This window comes from Colobus angolensis, unplaced genomic scaffold, assembly GCF_000951035.1.
Source record: "Colobus angolensis palliatus isolate OR3802 unplaced genomic scaffold, Cang.pa_1.0 Scaffold23, whole genome shotgun sequence".
Classification (NCBI taxonomy): Eukaryota; Metazoa; Chordata; class Mammalia; order Primates; family Cercopithecidae; genus Colobus; species Colobus angolensis.
In genome coordinates, this window is record NW_012115488.1 from 2831632 (window position 1) to 2851500 (window position 19869).

The window sequence follows — 19869 nt, forward strand, 5'->3', positions numbered from 1 at the left end:
AGAGTAAAAAGAAAGCAAAGAGCACTTGGTGACTTAGGGGACATTAATATTCTATTACAGTTAAGTACTTCCAAAATGCAATAATTTAAAGTCAGAAACATAATAAAAATATATATCACATCAATTCTAGATTGCTAACCTTTGTGGATCAGCGAATTTTTCAGAACATTCCAGGTTCCTATACCTTGCCTATACCATTCTTTTTGGATTGTGTCTCAGAATAACTGTCCCCTTTTAACAGCTAGACCACAATTAAGAAAATAATAATACCTGACATGTATTGAGGACCTGTATTGTGCCAACATTTGTAAGCACATTACATGGGTTGTATCTTTTAATATCTATAACAGCTCTATTAGATTACTATTGCTTTATCTACACTCGAGGAATGAGGAAACAGGCTATGTATGTAGCCTCTAAAAGGTATCAGGGCAAGTAAATGTTTCATCCAGGATCCAATTCCTAGTCTATCTGATTAGAAAAATCTTTCTCTTAACCAACACAAATACACCAATATGTCAGAAAGTTATAGCTCAAAGACTGAAGTCTTTTTGATAAGCATTATGCCAAAAAGTAAAAATATATATATATAAAATTAAATAAAGAAAAACAACACTTTATTCACCAATAATTTTTCTAAAATCAGAATGTGTACCAAGCAGTGTGCTACAGCACTGGAGATATTATACTGTCGTCACCACCACCGCCACCACCGTCACCGTCATCATCATCATCATGATCATCATCATATCCATCATGGGCCACAGATATGGTTCTATACACTTAGCCTATATTAAACCCTCATAATAACCTTACAAGTCAGGCCCTATTGTTATCCCCATTTTACACATGAGAAAACCAAAGTTAGTAATCTGTTGAAGCAGAAAATCCTGACTCTTGAAACCTAGGAGCTTTACTTTGTCTAATGCTTACTTCTTTACTTCATAATTACCATCCTCTATATAGATTTCTATGATCTGCTTTGTACATTTTTCTTTCACATTATTCTATAAATATGTAACTCTCTGTGAACATTTTAATGCTACATATAATATGTGCTAATAAATTATAAAACATTGTTAAAATGTTATATTGTATCAGAAATGATAAATTATCAAAAACAGAAACGGGATAACAGGAAAGTATTCTACTAATTATGAAAGACTCTGGAAACAGTATTCACAAAAGTACCCACCGAACAGATCAGACTGCTGGTAGATGAGTTATTTCAAAACTTAAGGAACAGAAAACTCATGCAGTATTTAAAGTGTTTCAGGGAAGAAAACCTCCCCAAGTAATTCTATCCATCTGGCATTTTTTCCAATACCAAGCTTAATAAAGTTACCATAACATGTCATTTTTGAAAATAGATGCAAATGTCCCAACAAAAATATTAGCAAATTATATTCAGATATATTTTAAATAATTATCCACAATGGCACAAACATATAACTGCCAGGCCTCTGAGTCCAAGCCAAGCCATCGCATCCCCTGTGACTTGCACGTATACGCCCAGATGGCCTGAAGTAACTGAAGAATCACAAAAGAAGTGCAAATGACCTGCCCTGCCCCGCCTTAACTGATGACATTACACCACAAAAGAAGTGAAAATGGCCGGTCCTTGCCTTAAGCGATGACATTATCTTGTGAAATTCCTTTTCCTGGTTCATCCTGGCTCAAAAAGCTCCCCCGCTGAGCACCTTGTGACCCCCACTCCTGCCCGCCAGAGAACAACCCCCCTTTGACTGTAATTTTCCTTTACCTACCCAAATCCTATAAAACAGCCCCACCCTTATCTCCCTTCGCTGACTCTCTTTTTGGACTTCAGCCCGCCTGCACCCAGGTGATTAAAAAGCTTTATTGTTCACACAAAGCCTGTTTGGTGGTCTCTTCACAGGGACGCGCATGACAATAACAAAATACAATAGTTAAAACCAAGTACTACTGACACACTAATAGAGAAGTAGCTTACTAAATAAGTCCCTGAAAATATGCAAATTATATCATAGCACTTAGTGTATAATACGTTTCTTTTTCTAACAGTTGTTTTAAGTCATGTGGGGAAGCACAGATAACCATTTGGTAGGAAAAACAAATAGCATTTCTTATACACTTAAATATAATGCCAACAGCAGAAATCATAAGGGGAAACACTGGCATATTTTATAAATAAGTCTGTTTTAAATTTAATGACTTTTTTTTTTTTTTTTTTTTTTTTTGAGACAGGGTCTCGCTCTGTCACCTCCCAAGCTGGAATGCAGTGGTGTGATCACAGCTCATTGCAGCCAACTTTAGCAACTTTTAACAAACATAATAAGTGCAATATAAAGGGAAATAAAATGTGAGAAAACATATTTGCAATACCTCACTTCCTTAATATTTTTGAGCAATGAGACTGAATCTCAGCACTCAATATAAAAAGGGAATCTGAGCCAGGCGCAATCTCATGCCTCTAATCCCAGCACTTTGGGAGGCTGAAGTGGGCAGATCACTTATGGTCAGGAATACAAGACAAGCCTGGCCAACATGGTGGAACCCTGTTTCTACCAAGAATACAAAAAATTTGCTGGGCGTGGTGGCCCATGCCTGTAATCTCAGCTGCTTGGGAGGCTGAGGCATGAGAATCGCTTCAATCCAGGAGGTGGACGTTTCAGTGAGCCGAGATGGTGCCAGCGCACTCCAGCCCTAAATGACAGAGTGAGACTCTGTCTAAAAATTCCTACCCCATCCTTTCAACCAACCAGATAATTTCCTTATTTTCTGATTTCTCTCCATTACAATATAAGCTCTATGTAAGAAAAGATTTTCAGCTTTTTGATCATTGTAATTTTAGCACTCAAAACACTTCTTACGTCTGTCTATCTGAACTTAATACAATGTTGTTGAATAAGTACAACTATAAGGTAAAAGGATTCCTGGAAGATTCAGAAGTAGAAAGCACCAAGAATCTGCCTCCCTACCTAGGCAACAATTGCACTGGCAGAATTTGTCTGATATGACTATTTTGAAACTCTGGAATCTATTGAGGGCTTGAAACTTTCGAGGATTTTTTTTACAAAAAATATAAAAGACCATCCTAAGACCATATGAAATCTTGAAAAAGAAGAACCAATCTGGAGGACTCACACTTCTTTATTTTAAAACTTATTGCAATGCTACAGTAATCAAAACAGTGTGGTCTGACATGAAGAGAGACACAGAAACAAATGGAATAGAATAGAGAGCTCAGAATAAAACTTTCACATATATGGTGAGAGGATTTTTGACAAGCGTGCCAAAGTCATTCAATATGGATTGTCAATGGAGAAAGGACAGGTTCTTCAACAAATGTTGCTGGTAGAACTGAATATCCATATACAAAAGAATGAAGCTGAGCACTTACCTACATCGTATACAAAAATTAACTCAAAACAGATCAAATTTAATTCTAAGACCTAAAACTTCAAAACTCTGAGAAGATAAAATAGGGTAAAATTTTGACAACATTAGATTTGGCAATGATTTATTTGATATGACACCAAAGGCACAGGCAACAAAAGAAAAAATAAGCAAATTGGATTTATAAATGTTAAAAAATTTTGTATATCAAAATACACCACCATAGAATAAAAAGGTAACCCACAGAATGAGAAAAAAAATTTTGCAAAGCATATCTAATAAGGAATTAATATCCAGGATATATAGAGAACTTTAAAACTCAACAACAACAAAAACAACTTGATTCAAAAATGGGCAAAGGAATTGAACAGATGTTTTCCCATAGAACATATACAAATGGCCAATAAACACATGAAAAGATGCTCAACATCACTAATAGCTGGGAAAATGCAAGTCAAAACTGAAATGAGATACCATTTTACACCCATTAAGATGACTACTAAAAAAAAATAAAATAAAAACCTAAGAAGCATAAAATGAGTTGTAGAGTATGTGCCCTCTTAGTGGGGATGTAGAATGCTCTAGCTGCTGTGAAAAACAGTATGAAAGTTCCTCCAAATATTAAAAATAGAATTGCCATAGAATACAACAACTACATTTCTGAGTATATAACAAAAAAATTGAAAACAGACTCTGAAAGGGATACTCGTAAAGCCATGTTCATAGCAGCATTATTCACAATAGCAGAAACTTAGAATATACACATATACATTATAAATAAACATATATAAACACATACATACATATATACACACATATAAACATACACACACAACATATGCATACATATATACATACCTACACAAAGGAATACTATATGATTGTGCCTTAAAAAGGAAGGACAACACAACATACATGTACATACATATATATACAAAGGAATTCTATTTTGTCTTAAAAGGGAAGAACATTCTAACATATGCTACGAAACAAATGAACCTTGAAGATATTATGCTAAGTGAAATAAGCCAGTCTCACAAATATAGTATGATTCCACTTACATGAGGTACTGAGAGACTTCGAGTAGTCAAAATCCTAGAAATGGAAAGTAGGATGGTGGTTGTCAGGGGCTGAGAAGAGGGAGAAATGGGGAATTATTGTTTAATGACCATGGATGGGGTTTCTCCATTACAAGATAAAAAGACTTATGGAGATGGATGGTCATAATGGTTGCACAACATTATAAATGTATTTAATATCACTCAAATGTACACCTAAAAACATGACTGACATGATAAATTTCATGTTATGTGCATTTTACCATAATAATTATATTGAAAATTAAATCCCCAAACCCTGTATGATATGATTCATTTTATGGTTAAACATATACTTAAAGACACTTGTTTATCTAAACAAGTCTCAAAATACAGACACCACTATGTCACCATTATACCTTTTCATCAATGAGTGTATACTTGCTTATAGTTTACAAAATAATTGAAATTTTAAAACAAAGACTAGAAATTAACTGCCTTTCCCGAAACCAAACAACAATAATTGCCGAAAGTGTTTTCTTATCACATAAACTGGAGCAAAGTATTAGATTTTACAGTTTTTATTTTACACACCTTTTTCCACTCTTAGAAAGATATGTCTATTTGAGACTTTTCAGACTAGAAGTGGAAATCACACAATTACCAGGGTAACAAACATATAAATTGTTTTAGAACTATTGAGGCATTTAAGAAAAGTAGAAATACAGTTGCCTAAAGGGGAATAAACAGCAGTTTGCAGTGACATACAGACTGTCATTACACAAACAACTCTAAACACATCTGTTTAGAAGGTTCTCAGCTCCTAGGCAGACACAGTTCCCAGGTGTTGTCTCTTCCTCTCTGCCAAGTGCTTCTGATTTGAGCAGGTGTGACTGCATGGTGGGAGGAGGGAAAGAAGTTATGCTTGGAGGAAAGTTACTGCTGGTGAGCTGATGGGAGTAACTATCAGAGCACTGGGGCAATTAGTAGATCAGAAGGCTACCTCTAGCTCCTTCATATGATAGTTCAAAACACCACTAAGTACTTTGTTTTGTTGCACATATTTTCCTGTCAAACCTGGCTAATTAAATAAATAAATAAAAGTTTACTGTCTAGCTGCCATATAGTATTAAAACTATTTTATTGTAATTTGGTAACCACAGATAAAACCTGAATCTTCCTTTTAAACTGTTTATGAATCAGACAGCTATGTAAACAGTAGGTCATTTATTTATTCAGCTTCTAGAGTTTGCCACTACTAAAGTATTTACTGTTTTATTATAATGTATCATTTGTACCATGATTCACAAGTCAATGCATCAGTGCATCAAGTAGGTAACAATTTATTAAATAACTTAATGAGTCTATCAAAGGAACACATTTTTAACCATAAAAAGATTTATATACCAGCACAGTTGTTTTTTCATGCATGCATACATAAAGTCAGAAAATAAATATTAATTGAGTGCCTACTAAATGTAGGCACCGTGTTTGGAGCTGGATACACACTAAGGAACAGAGATACTCTTCCTGCCTTCATCAAGCTTACAGTCTATTGGAAACAGGATAAAAAATAAATGAGCAAATCAATGATTATATAACTATAATTTTTGAAAAGTGCTATAATATATTTAATTATGATACAGTGATAGAATAGTAACAGGGAAATATGATGTGTATGTATGTGTGTATTTGAGCATGAGTTACTTGGATAAGATGACCAGAGAGAGATTCTCCAGGCTGTGCAGTTTAAGCTGAGGGATGAGTTAGAAACAGAAAATCTGCAACATATAGAAGGCGATACATATAGATAAGAAATGTGTATATATATATATTATATATAAATAAAGAGAGAGAGAGAGAAATGATAATTTCAAGATCATGAATACTTAAAGACCCCCCACCAATATGAAATAAAAAAGCTAAGGACAGAAATTTGTGTGTTGCATTATTATTTAGCACATATGTACATAATACAAAATAACAATAAATAGCATAATAACATTATGTGTAAGAAATGAAATTAGGTTACTCCATATCTATGAGGGGAAAGCATACCTCATATAATAGTAATAACAATTATACTGAACGCAGAGTGAAAAAAATAAGTTAATTCCAGTGAAGGGAAAAGCAGCATACAATTATGAAAAATGATATACATTCTACTTACATATCATTTGAAAATATGTGGCCTGACAGAAAAAACTAACTAGCAAAACAATAAATTAAACAATAAACCATCACTTCCTGTCTTCTTATTCATTCCCTTTAGAACCCCAGTTCATCCTTTCAGTCCAACCACGATCTATGGATCCCATCACTTTTTGATAGTACTCATTTTATTAGTGCCAGCGATGCGAAAAGAACTTCAGTAACTATCTCAGTTTGAGATTTAATGTTAATTTAAAGATTAAAAATTCAGAATGTAGCTTCAAAAATTAAAAAATACAGACTAATGTATGTGGCAGTATTTTAGGGAAGCACACCCTTGGAATTCTCTGTTGAGTTTTTGGCAAGCCTGTTGAATAAATATGTAGGCTACTTGGATGGATTCCAAATGAAACAACTAAAATGATGAAAGGAGTGGTTTACAAGGACAGATTAAAGGAAAAAATATGTACGACTTCAGCATGTCAGAGAGTAAAAAAGGAACATTATGGTTTACAAATATTTGAAACATGTAGATTTGAGGGAAAAAAAGAACTTTGTGTACAAGGTACACAATTATGAGTATATTAAAAGGAGAAACGAAACTATTCCCCTGGAAATGTTAATTGTTTTACAGTAAGAACATTTGGACAAATGACCCAAGGATGGGCAAGAATTAAAACCGCCAAGCAGACATATTAGACATTCCTAGTAACCTAAACTATGCAGACCTCAAAATACGTAGAGAGCCATCTGAACAAGATAAAGTAGGTCAGGGAACAACTGCAGATATCTTCCTATCCCCCAGCTGTGTTTTAAATTTAGAAGGAATTCTTCCGTGGATTTGGGGCTTTTCTCTGTAAGTGTGCTACAGTGAAAAGTTTCCTCGATTTGGATCTACAAGACCTAGTTTTGAGTGCTGATTACTTATTCTGTTCTCAGTCCATATCCTCATCTGTCAACAGGGATAATAATAACCCCTTAGGTTGTTGTGGGTTTTAAAAGAGCTGTTTCTATGAACACATATTATATGTACTTAAAAGCATTGCTCTTAGTGAGACCTATCAATTATTATTAAGAGTGTAATGTGTCAAAAGCTATAGGATGAAGACTGTCAAAGAGAATAATGCCTGAGACTAGGCAATTATATACCTGTCATCTGCTTAGAGTAAATCGGCTCTCCTCCAGGACACTGCTTACCTTGCAGCCCTCTTAACTGGACACTGTTTCTCCTCATATCACTTCTGGGTCTGAACATGTAGTACCAGTTCCTTTGCTGCTCCAGGCCACATCCAGAACATATTCCCTCCTCTCTCTCTAAAAACACCCAGTTTTAATTTCATGTCATCTTTGCTGCTCTACCATTTCTTAGTATAAGTACTCCAGATCTCTGAACTACACCCCCTTATTCCTTAAAGATTTCTGGTTTTAGTTTGCTGTCATCCTACCCAACATTTCTTGGGGCACAAGATTTTGTGATTTTAATAACCACAGAGATGATTTTTTCCAACACCTGGCCATTCAGTGCCAATTTTCTTCCAATCATCATGTCTTCTACCCTCCCTGAAACATAACTTCTATAGCCATACTCTCATGTTTATAATTACCAAAATTTTAATTGCATTGGAATTATTATGATACCTCCAAAATCTTTTTCCTCCAACCGTCACTTCCTGTCTTCTTATTCATTCCCTTTAAAACCCCAATTCAACCTTTCAGCCCTACCAGGATCTATAGATGCCATGACGTTTTGATAGTACTCATTTTCTTAGTGTCAGAGATGGAAAAAAGACTTTAGAAATTATCTTAGTTCAAGATTTCATAAAGCAAAAATGTTGAAATCATCCAAATAAAGCAAAAATGGGTGTAACCAATAGAGAAATTTGTAAGTGGTTAAATACTTCTGGAAATGCATAACCACAGAGACCAGGTTGGGAAAAAGACATAAGAAGGATTAGAAATTAGCGTAGTGACCAAGAGTAGGGTCAGTAGGAATGAAGGGTGAGGAAAGGTAAAAGGCAGAAAATTCTGGTAAGAGACAGAAACTCTGAGAAATTTAAAGTAGTGGTAGCCGAGTAATTTCATGTGATGTGAAAATCAGTGCCAGTGGGTACTGAAAAATAGAGATGGGAATCATTAATGTTGGGATCTTCCAGGAAGTTTAACATCAGAATGTTAAAAGGGCTACAAGCTCATATGTGAAAGTTTTTAAGGGGACAAATGATGGAGAAGAAACAAGGTTCTGAAGCCACTGAGGAAGTAAAACATGTTATGAAGGTTAGTAATGGGCTCCAAAGGGGAAAGAAAGTGTTACGTGCTAATGGAAAGAAAGAAAGTGTTAATGTTGAGAAGCAATTTGAAATAGTTTTTGAAAAAGCAAGCAGTATGCCAGCCTCTCCTTTTCATCTCCTGAGTCCAAAAACTGAAAAAAAAAAAAAAAAAAAAAAAGCACAACTATAATTACCTCAAGTAAAGTAGTATAGGAGAAAGGAGTAAAAACTAAGTTGGAATTGGAACATATAGATTCAAATTGAAACTACTCCTTCAATTCCAGGTCAAATGACTTTTTTGAATCTCAAGTCCTTATCTATTAAATTAGATTAAGAATATCTTCTGTGCTTACGTTCCCTAAAGTAGAAATGTTTCCTAAAGTGGAAAATACTTATGTTTCCTAAAGTGGAAAATGCTTATGAAATGTTAACCACTGTTTTATTATTTTGGAGGAATAAATGTAATAATGCATGTGGAGACACATTTCAACTGTTAAACAATTTACAGATATGCCGAGGAAGAAAATGATGAGGATGAGCTCATATTAGACAGCATATGATATGGTTTGGCCCTGTGCCCCCACCCAAGTATCATCCCGAATTGCAATCTCCATGTGTTGAGGGAGGGACCTGTAATCCCCAAGTGTCCAGGGAGGGAGGTGACTGAATCATGGGGGGGGGTTTCCCCCATGCTATCCTTGAATAGTGAGTAAGTTCTCAGGAGATTAGATGGTTTTATAAGTGTTTGGAAGTTCCTCCTTCACTATTCTCTCTCTCGCTGCCATGTGAAGGAGGTTCTTGTTTCCCCTTCGTCTTCCACCATGATTGTAAATTCCTGAGGCCTCTCCAGCCATGTGGAACTGTGAGTCCATTAAACCTCTTTCCTTTATAAATAACCCAGTCTTGGGTATTTGTTGGGTATTTGGTTTTTTTTTTTTTTTTTTTGAGACTCTGTCACCAGGCTGGAATGCAGTGGCATGATCTCGGTCACTGCAACCTCTGCCTCCCAGGTTCAAGCAATTCTCCTGCCTCAGCCTCCTGAGTAGCTGGGACTACGGGCGCACACCACAACGCCCAGCTAATTTTTGTATTTTTAGTAGAAAAAGGGTTTCATCATGTTGGCCAGGATGGTCTCGATCTCTTGACCTCATGATCCGCCCAATTCAATCTCCCAAAGTGCTGGGATTACAGGTGTGTACCACTGTGCCCGGCCTTCGAGTATTTCTTTATAGCAGTGTGAGAATGGAATAATACAGCATAATTCTCATTATTTTGTAAAATACCTAAAATTAATCCAGTCTGAGGTTTTATTTTTTAAATAAACCATATTTTGGTTGAATAACTCTTCACATAAACCAGAAAAAAATGTTCTAATTGATGTGGTTTGAAACTGTTTGGTGCTTTTGTTTGGCTAAAACTTCTTAATGGGGTTATGTGGAAATAAAATTAAATGAGCATGAGAAGTAAGGCAAATTAAATATCTTCATTACACTAGGAGAAATAAAAACCTTGTTAACCTCTAAAGTCACTTTGTACTATATGATGTATCTGAAAATTACAGAAAAAGCACGCTCCTACACATCACATTGAATAGCAATGAAACAATGTAGAGGAGAAATGAAATCCTAGAAAATTAAAATAAATCAAAAAATCACGCTGAAATCAAACTGAATGGCAAGAAGTCTCGCTCTGTCGCCCAGACTGGAGTGCAGTGGCCAGATCTCAGCTCACTGCAAGCTCCGCCTCCTGGGTTCACGCCATTCTCCTGCCTCAGCCTTCCAAGTAGCTGGGACTACAGGCGCCCGCCACCTCGCCCGGCTAGTTTTTTGTATTTTTAGTAGAGACGGGGTTTCACCGGGTTAGCCAGGATGGTCTCGATCTCCTGACCTCGTGATCAGCCCGTCTCAGCCTCCCAAAGTGCTGGGATTACAGGCTTGAGCCACCGCGCCCGGCCTGAATGGCAAGATTTAAAGAAAACATATTTCAAACCACTTCACAAGTGCTCATCTTCTTTCCGTCTTCACTATTCTTACCAATGATGCATTCTAACATATTAACACTTTCTAACCAAAGGAATGAGCATACTCCTTTATTTCTGAATGTGAATAAAAAAACTTTACACTTCACCAACCTAAACTTGAAAATTTTAAATTATTGTCCCAAGAGAATAAGTATAATTTAAACCTTCTAAAATAACTGCTAGTTAAATAATGGTTAGGCAAAATGTGTGTGTTTTACAAATAATAAAATCATTTAGCAAAATATCTCCATGATATACAAGATGTGTCACTCATTGATACAGAGCATCCTCTAATAGTGAAGAAGACAAGACAAGCTATAGATGCTAATTTTAACATGCTACTTAGTAGTTCTATGATCTTGGGAAGTTATTTAACCATTCTATATCTCCATTTTCTCATTTATATTTCAATAACAATGGCACCTGCCTCAACAGTTTTGAGAATTAAAGATGATAATTAGAACAGTGGAGCACATTATATGCAGTCAATGCATGTTAGACTTGAAAGATATTAGAATGAATGCACCTTGTTAACTTATCTAAGACTCTTAATGCTGACATGGTGGTGGTCCTTAAGCAATTAAAAGAAAGCCAAAAAAAAAAAAAAAGAAAGAACACAGAATGATGCCTGAAAAATAACTGTTTCTAGGCCAAAATTAAACTTAGAAGTGTCAGAACCTTGCACCTAAAAAAGGGAACAATCACTTGGAAGCAGCTTTTCTTTTAATTGAAGGTTCATAACAAATACAGTTAAGTACTTTATATCCTGCCTGCACTTGAATATTATATTATCAACAATGCTCTTGCAGGAGTGTTGAGAAATATTTTCAAAGTAGGCTCATTCTACAACACACATTATAAGGAATAGTTATTTAAGAAAGTGAGAAACAAAGCTTTTAAAGTTCCTAAAACTACTTTGACCTATTTTTTATGTATAAGAGACATACTGCTATTTAAAATGTGCAAGTACTTTTACAGGCAAACTGATGGGTGAGGGTAGCTACATTCAATTCAATTTATATTAAGTATCTGTTTGGGTTTTCTTGTTTGCTTTGCCTGGTGCTATTCTAAGCCCTAGCTCTGCAGAAAGCACAAAACATGAAACAAGAACTTGGCATATAAACACTAAAGCACTGTGAATGGTAACTTGGTTTTTGTTTGTCTGTAAACAACATTCCAAAAAAGTTAGAGTTTATAATACAGAAGTTAAACTATAGAAAGATAAACAGAAAAAATAGCGTAGTTAAAATGAGAGTTCATATAGCATTTGGAAAGAAAATGTGATAAAAAAAAAGAGTGCAGCAGAGTTGTGAGCACAGACCTAAGGCTCAGGCCTGGGGTAGGGTGACTACTCTATATTATAGAGAGGGATTTATCCATTTATTTCAAATAAAATATATTCTCCAATGTTTCCACTCAATTGTTTTGGACTTTTCTGCTTGTGTCATGAGCCCATTTCATCCTGGCTGACCTCGTATAATCCCCAGTATCAGTAAAATCAAAATGGTTCCCCTGACCTAAAGTACAAGAGGGGATTTAAAGGATTATTTTGCATTCCCAAAATATACCGCTTTGTCAAATACCAAGCACAAATCTTAAGGAATGCATGGTGGCCTAACCCCATTTAGAGATTATCATCTTCAAATCAAGCATATATTCTCTAACAGGAGATTAAAACCTTGGTCTTCCTATTTATAAAATACTATATCATATTAACTTATTTTAAGAGATCAATCATTTTGATACAAGCCTGTTTTAGAAAAGAGAAAAGGCAAAGCTAAGTCAATCTTCTTTCTCCATAGTAACAATCACATTCAAAAGTGCTTTAGTGCTTAAAAAGCCTTCACCTAAATTCTTGTACTTAAATCCTCCATTCTAAATCACACACTATAAATCCTAACAATTCCTACACAGTTACTGTCACTAGAATAATGCATATTTTAAAACAAAATAACAGCACATTTCCTAAAATATAACCACATAATTGCAGGACATTTTATCTACATTGTAAGGTCTGCTTCTTTTCTACAAAATTGAGTTTTGTGTCTTGTAAAACTTTATTACCTTAGAATAAAATAATTTAAAAATACCAACATTTTATCTGACACAAAAGGGAAAGTCCTAAATAACTACATTGTTCAGATATCTAGCTATTTCATCATTAAGCAGGTTTTTGAGCTTGAACATTTTTGACCAAATCGTATTTTTTAATAATGTGTACATTTAACTGCATTTGCACCCCCAAAATGTTGAATATCTTGCAGTGAGGCTTTCTCTAGGTTGCAAAACCAACATTAGCACCAGTTATTGCATTCTCTTATATGGTGACACCCTTACCACCCCCCGCCCTCTACCCCCCAACTGCAGGTACCCAGTTTTGGGTACTGCAAAGTATCACTGCTTTTACGTATACTATTCAAGTCTCCTCTTTGTCTAAAAGTTGGCATGTTTTACTGCTCTGATTAAGCCTGACCTATTACTGCATATGCTTTTCACTTTCTGGATTCAGTTTATAGAGTGCCCAGAAACTTGAAAGCCAAGAGAAATAAGCTTTTCTATGATACATGACCTAAGACCTAAATATGACATCTATTTTTGTGGTCAGAAGTCTCTGATTCTCCTAGATTCTCAGCGATGTTATACGTGGACGAAGCTTCAAGGCAAGTGGCTTCTCCACAAGTGGAGTGGATATAAATTACTGTATACTTGATAGCTTTAGGCAGGACAGTGTGATCAAATCAAGGTGTAAAATCCTGAGTTGCTCCATAATTTAGATCCCAATTTATTTTCACTTATGTTTTAAACTTCAGATTTGGTAGGCAGAGGCTTGACATTATCATCTTCCTTGTCTTTCCTCACAAAAAGGTAAGTTACAGATTTCACAATGTTTCAAAGATTTTCGATCTTTTAATGATGACAAAATATCATTACCAGTTTTACAGTAGATGTTGTGTCCTATTTGCCATATACCAAGGAAATGAGGGAGGAGGGGAGAGGAGGAGAAAGAGATGGAATGAAGGAGAGAGAAATTTTTATCTTAGGAGAACTCTGACACAGAAAGAATGCCACTGGAAACCGACTGTTCGGCACAATGTCAGTGACTGTATAAAAAACTCCTGAAAAGGGTGTAATGGTGAATCTGTAACATAGTTTTGAGGACTACATCAGCAGATGCTAGAACTAAAAGTTATCAGTGAAAAGTCAATTGAAATCAAAATAAATTAGTTCAGTTAATACAGATGAGGCACATATATAAAAATTAATAACTGGCTGAAATGGGGTATAACAAAGCTTCACTTATCATGGCATTTGTCTCTTTTGGCCACATGACTTGTTTTATGTAGAATCTTGCAAGATCTAAAAAACATACACTTTACCATAATGACAAAAAAAGTAAATAAAAGCACTCATCTCTTTCCAGTGCAATAGATGCACAGGAATAAACAGTTGAGCATATATGTCCGTGTAAATCAATATAACAGAATTTCTCTTTATGAAACTTACAGTTCATATGAAGAATAAGCTTAGAAAGAATGGTATAAATTACTTTAATACTTGTTTTACCACAAACACCTCATAGCTCTCTGTGTTTTTCCTTGGAAGGTACTCAGAAGTCTCCCTCAAGAGTAGTAGTTCAACCTAAGTGTGCACTAGAATGTCTGTGTTTCCAAGTTAAAATGTTATGGTAGAAGGATTCTATCTTACAACACCCTCTATTTTTCTTTTTCAGAGAAGCGCTGAAAACTAACTAATAACATTAGTTTCATAGAGAGTAGAAAGTTACTTTACGTGGATCTGCAGAATCACATTTATGACTTTACTTCTTTTATTTTTCCTTTTTATTTATTTATTTATTTTTTTCTTTAAAAGATCTTCGTTGATTATCCTGACACCTGCTGGTGAGGGCACAGTTGATTCTAGTCTACTTTTCCCTTCAACAACTTGCTCAAATCAAAGATTTTTAGGGGTATTTTCAGTGACAAGTGGTAATACATTCAGTTTAAGAATTTGTAGTACTTAAATTATTGCTGTATTACATAGGAAACCATGAGAAACATTTTAATAATTACTTCACATTGGCAGCCATTTGACTCTGTCTAGAAATGCATGTTTGCTTTGATTAAGCAAACAACATTACAAAAATGAAGAAATCATTTTAGAGGAATATTTATATAGTCTATAAGTATAGAACATCAAAGGAAGATGCTACACATCTTCCTTAAAAATAATAATAGGAATGGCTTAGCTTTGGTTTTCTGCTTTTCAAAATAATAATGTTAATTTTCAACCTACTTAGCAAATAAAGAGTAAAGAATTAACTATGATAGAAGCCATAACACTAAACACATATTTGCAGAATTTGCTATTTTTTACTCAGTATCTAAATGTTATGGTTTACTTCTGACTTGAACTGAGTTCTGAGGCCTGCACTGCTTCTTTGACAGAGATACAATGACCCTATTACATCATAACCTTACTCAAAGCTATTGCACCTGCAAGTGTGTGCAGTAAACAACAAATATCAGAATTATTTTTTTAGGCTTCAAGAAACTCTCAAAGGGGGCAACTTTTAAAAAATTGTAGACAAATGACAACATATACAGTTCATCCCATTGTGCAACATCTTACAAAAATGAAAAGTTTTACCTAATTAAAACTTTATCTTAAAATTAATAAAATTAATAGCTGGTACTACTAATTTAACTCTTAAAAACTGTCAAGCTTATATTTTGTAATGATATTGAGTAACCATGCTACTTTATTTTAGGCATGCATATCTTATTCCTTCCCTTTACATTGCTATAATTTTATGAGAAGAAAAAAAATCACATGTATCTAGAGAGAAAAGAAAACTTTATTAAATATTTATTTAAAATACCCTTGATTTTGAATACATGATTTATATGAACATTGATGTCAATATATTTGAGAAAATTACAACATAGTTTTAATTTAGAAAAGTGTTCAGAAGTACAATACATTTGCCTAGTTTTGAAGATCTTTGCAACTTCAAGATCAAAGAAGGAAAAATAGACCATCTCAATTTTTTCCTGATTTTTTAAATTATTGTAAGTCTTTTCCCAAAACCATATACGTTTAAAGCAAATACATTTTAATTCTAAGGAAACATTTCAGGAAAAATCAGAAAAACTTTTTCAGAACCAGAGGAAAAAATTGTGTGTTGTATCACCACAGTGGCCAAAATTTTGCATTATTGCAAACTTTCACATGAGAATACTTTATTTTCACTTAATTCTTATTTAATTTGATATTTCAGAATTATTTTTATATGTTTTGCCTTGACTCTGAAGTTAGCATTTATTTTTAAAGTATAAAATTTAATAGTCAGGTAAATTAGGCAATGAGGACATCAACATGCAATAATAATATTATAACAATATAAAAGAAACTCCTTATTTCTGTGTAAATATAACTATCCTAACCATAAAAGGTTAGTGTTATTATCTGGAGTGAGACTATTCGGGTATTAATTTATTCTCATGTAGAATTAACTAAAAATCGCCATTGATTAAAAAAAGAAAATGCAAATGCCAGTGATTCATAGTATTTAGGACATGTCTAGACATTTTTAGACGGTGCCATTTGCTTAAAGACTTCAGGCACAAACTGCAGGCACAGGGACAGATTGCATAAGATGTCACGTGCTTGCTGCAACTGTATGCATGTTATTGAATTTTTTAGAGCAACCCATACCATGAATAATTTAATAGTTAATAAAATATTCAATCTGACTGATCCATTGGTTTAATTTTAAAATAAAGACGACTCATAAAAGGAGTTACATGTCCTTATCAAATCCCAGGCATTAATGCAAGTAAATTGCAACTCATACGTAGGGAAAACACCAATTTCTAAAAGACATGAGATTAATGATTGGGGGTGGGAAGGAGTGCAAGGAAAATTCTGTGTTAGCACTGGCTTCAATAAGTTTGTCCGAAGTTTAATTGTTTGGAGCTGTCACGGAAGCTGTACTCTGCCTTCTGCAGAGGTGAGGGAGAAAAAAATTAGAGAGGTGCAAGTTTTAATAGAAAGGGCTAATGCAAAGTGGTCTATTTCTTTTTCCTAAAGCCTTTCCCCTGTCCTCACAGGCTAGCTGGGGGGAAAAGGGAGAAATCTCCTGAAGAATATGGAGTATCCAGCTTCCCAAGCATCGTCTAAGAGAACCAGGATGGAGAGTCCAGGCAAAATCTCCATGGTTGGCTTGTCTGGCGAAGTAAGCTACGCCCTCGGCGCGGGTATCTTCAGGAGACAGGGCTACTGGCTGCAGCGAGCTGGGACTCGCCGCGCCCCAGGGCTCCGGCAATCAGACCCAGCCAGGCAAGCGCGGCCACATAGGCTAGACGCACTATCTTCTCCTCCATCCCGCGCCGCCCTCCACCTAGGAGCGGGGACGTACGGTGGTGGCGGTGACACAATGCGTGTGAGTGGATGAGTGTGTTTTCGTGTTTGGGGTGGAAACGTAGGCGGGGAAGAGAAGGAGGAGAGGGGAGTGCCTGCAGTCCTTCCCCCTTCCCTTCCTGCTAAGAGATCAAAGTGCAGAGGAAATCCAGACGGGAAATGAGAGAAAGGAAAAACAGCAGCCGTGGAAGCACTCTCTTTTTCATATCGCTGGATACTCGGTCGAGCAACTACTGGAACCATTACCATTTCTTAACCTTTAGTGGAGTGGCTGCCTCTGCCTGATAACTGGAAGGGCACTTTGTAAACGCAGGCGATGCACACACCTACACACACGCTTACACTCTGGGGGAAAATAACCACATTCTGGGGGACGGAGGGAGGCCCAGGCAAGTCGCGGCCATGGATCTCTACTGCCAGAGCTGCGAGGGCATCTGGCCAGCAACACCCGGCTTCTTGGGCGAACTGTCGCCCAAGAGTCCACAATTTTCTTGTGAGTCGAACAGATGGATAGGTGCATGGATGGATGGTGCAGAATATTCGTACTCTATCGAATCTCAAGTGGATTGGAGTCGACGCATTTTTAAATCCATCTACCTTTTTTATAGGCACAGCATTTTAAAACCCTGTAGTTCACTCAGCTCTCCACTTGAAGCTGCCTGCAGAGGATTCTATTACCCGCGATCCCTCATAAGGGGCCGCCCGCATCTGTGAGCGCAGGAGTGGCACAGCTCCCCCACGCACAGCTCCCACTCGCCTCCCCACACACCCTGCCTCCCCCGCTGCCCTTTTCCGGCGACAACTTCAGCCCCGGCCGGCGGCGAGACCCGGGTCAGGACGAGGGTTTGTATGGACAAGCTGCACCTCGCAGGAGACCTGGAAGTCGCCTAAACTACTCAGCAGAACACTCGTCGAAGTCTTGCGTTTTCTTTTAAATGCTTTTTTCTTTTTAATTTTATTTTATTTTTATTTTTCTGTTTTTATTTTTTCGTGCAATTCACAGAAGGCATCAATCACTCTACAAGCTCTTACAACTTTTCCGCTCCTGGGCGGGGACGCGAGGGTGGCTTGCCCCGCACTATTCCCCATTACCAAGAGTTAACACTGGTACCCGGATGGGGTGCGCAGCTAAGCTCCAGGCACCTGGGGTCAGACTAGGAGAGGCGGGTTCCTGGGGTTTGCTGTAACCGATGCTGCGCGTCTGGGATGGGGAGACAGGAGAAAGCCGAAGTGAGCTGTCAGACTCCTCTCCACCTCACCCGCGGCCAAAACGCCCAGCGCCGGGTCTGGGTTTGCGAACGGCTCAGCCCGGGCCCTGCGCCAGAGCACCGCACCCGGGGGCGGACGGCCCTGCAGCTCCCCAGCCTTTTCCCGCATCAAGTAGCTGACGCCCGGGCGCACTGGCTTCCCCCACTCCCGCCCCCACGAAAGCCCTGCCCCGCGTCTGCAGTCAACATCGCCCGCACCGCCTAGGGAGGGTTTGCGCCGAGATCCAGTGGCCGAGTGAGCCACGGAGTAGCTGGTTCCTGCGGACGTTGTCCTCTACCGCTCCCCACCGTCCTCCTCTTTCCTGTCTCACCCGGTACCCCGCACCCTTCTCCCCGCTCGGCCCCGCGCACTCTGCTCAGACTTTGCAAGCACTTTCTCGGGGCACCCAGGACTCGACGCCTCCTCCGCGCCGCCAGCGGCGCTCGCCACCCTTGGCACGCCCGAGGGACCGCCTCCGGCCCCCAGCGCGGCGTTTCCCGGGGGACTCCCAGCCCATCCCTCACCCAGCGGCCCGGGTCCCAACGCCTCACCTTTGCCGAACTGGGGGACACAGAGGCTGACCCCGACCAAGAGCCAGACGGCTACCAAGCACTTCATATTCCGTCTCCCGGACTTGACCCCGGCTGGTCAGAGGTCGTCGCGGAGGGCAGTGTACCCGAGGTGGCACCGCAGGGCAGCAGCAGACTCCGCCCCTACTAAAGAATGCCAGAAGACGTTCTCTTTCAGCAGCGCTTTCTTAAACAAATTCTTGGAGAGGACGAGAGTGGTGACTGAAGAGAGGAACCTTTCCTCCCCTTTTGCCTGCGCTCTGGCGCGCGGAGGTGGGTGAGCTCCGGGGAGCTGCCGGCGGGCTCAGTCCTCTGCTGCGGGTGGGTCCCGGCAGAGGCGCTGCGGGCGGGGCGCGGGCTCCCGCGGCCGCCCCGGGTCTCCTGCGCGGGCAGGCAGACCCACTGGCAGACGGGCTGACGGGGCGCTCGGCTCTCGCTGTTCTCCGCGCCGCGGCTGCGGGGCTTCTGACTTGGAGAACAATGAAGCGTGAGCTGGAGGGGAGCGAGCGGGCCGCCGGGAGCTCACTGTGTACAAACAGAGGCGGCGTGCGTGTGAGTCTGAGCCTGGCAGGCGCGCTCCCCACTCCCCCGGCGTCCGCCCGCCCTCCGCCCGCCCTCTTATTCACTGCCCGGGTCTCCTCCTCTCTCTCTTTTGCTCTCTCTCCCTATTTTCTCCCTCCTCCCCTCCTCTTTCAGTTCCTTATGCTGTAAGAGAGAAGGGAGACAACTGCAGCCACACCCTAGCACCTAGCACCTACCACCACCTCTGAAGTTCCTGC

The 19869-nt window shown here is 38.4% G+C and overlaps 1 protein-coding gene across 2 annotated transcripts in view; it reads right to left on the reverse strand.

The window, feature by feature from the left end:
* Positions 1-19639, reverse strand: part of EDIL3 (EGF-like repeats and discoidin I-like domains 3) — a 448834-nt gene extending 429195 nt beyond the window's left edge. For both annotated transcript variants that reach the window (XM_011944229.1, XM_011944228.1), the window contains exon 1: positions 19073-19639. In XM_011944229.1, coding sequence (XP_011799619.1) covers positions 19073-19139 — 67 coding nt within the window. In that variant the 5' untranslated portion in view covers positions 19140-19639. The remainder of the gene's footprint in view (positions 1-19072) is intronic.
* Positions 19640-19869: the final 230 nt, after the last annotated feature.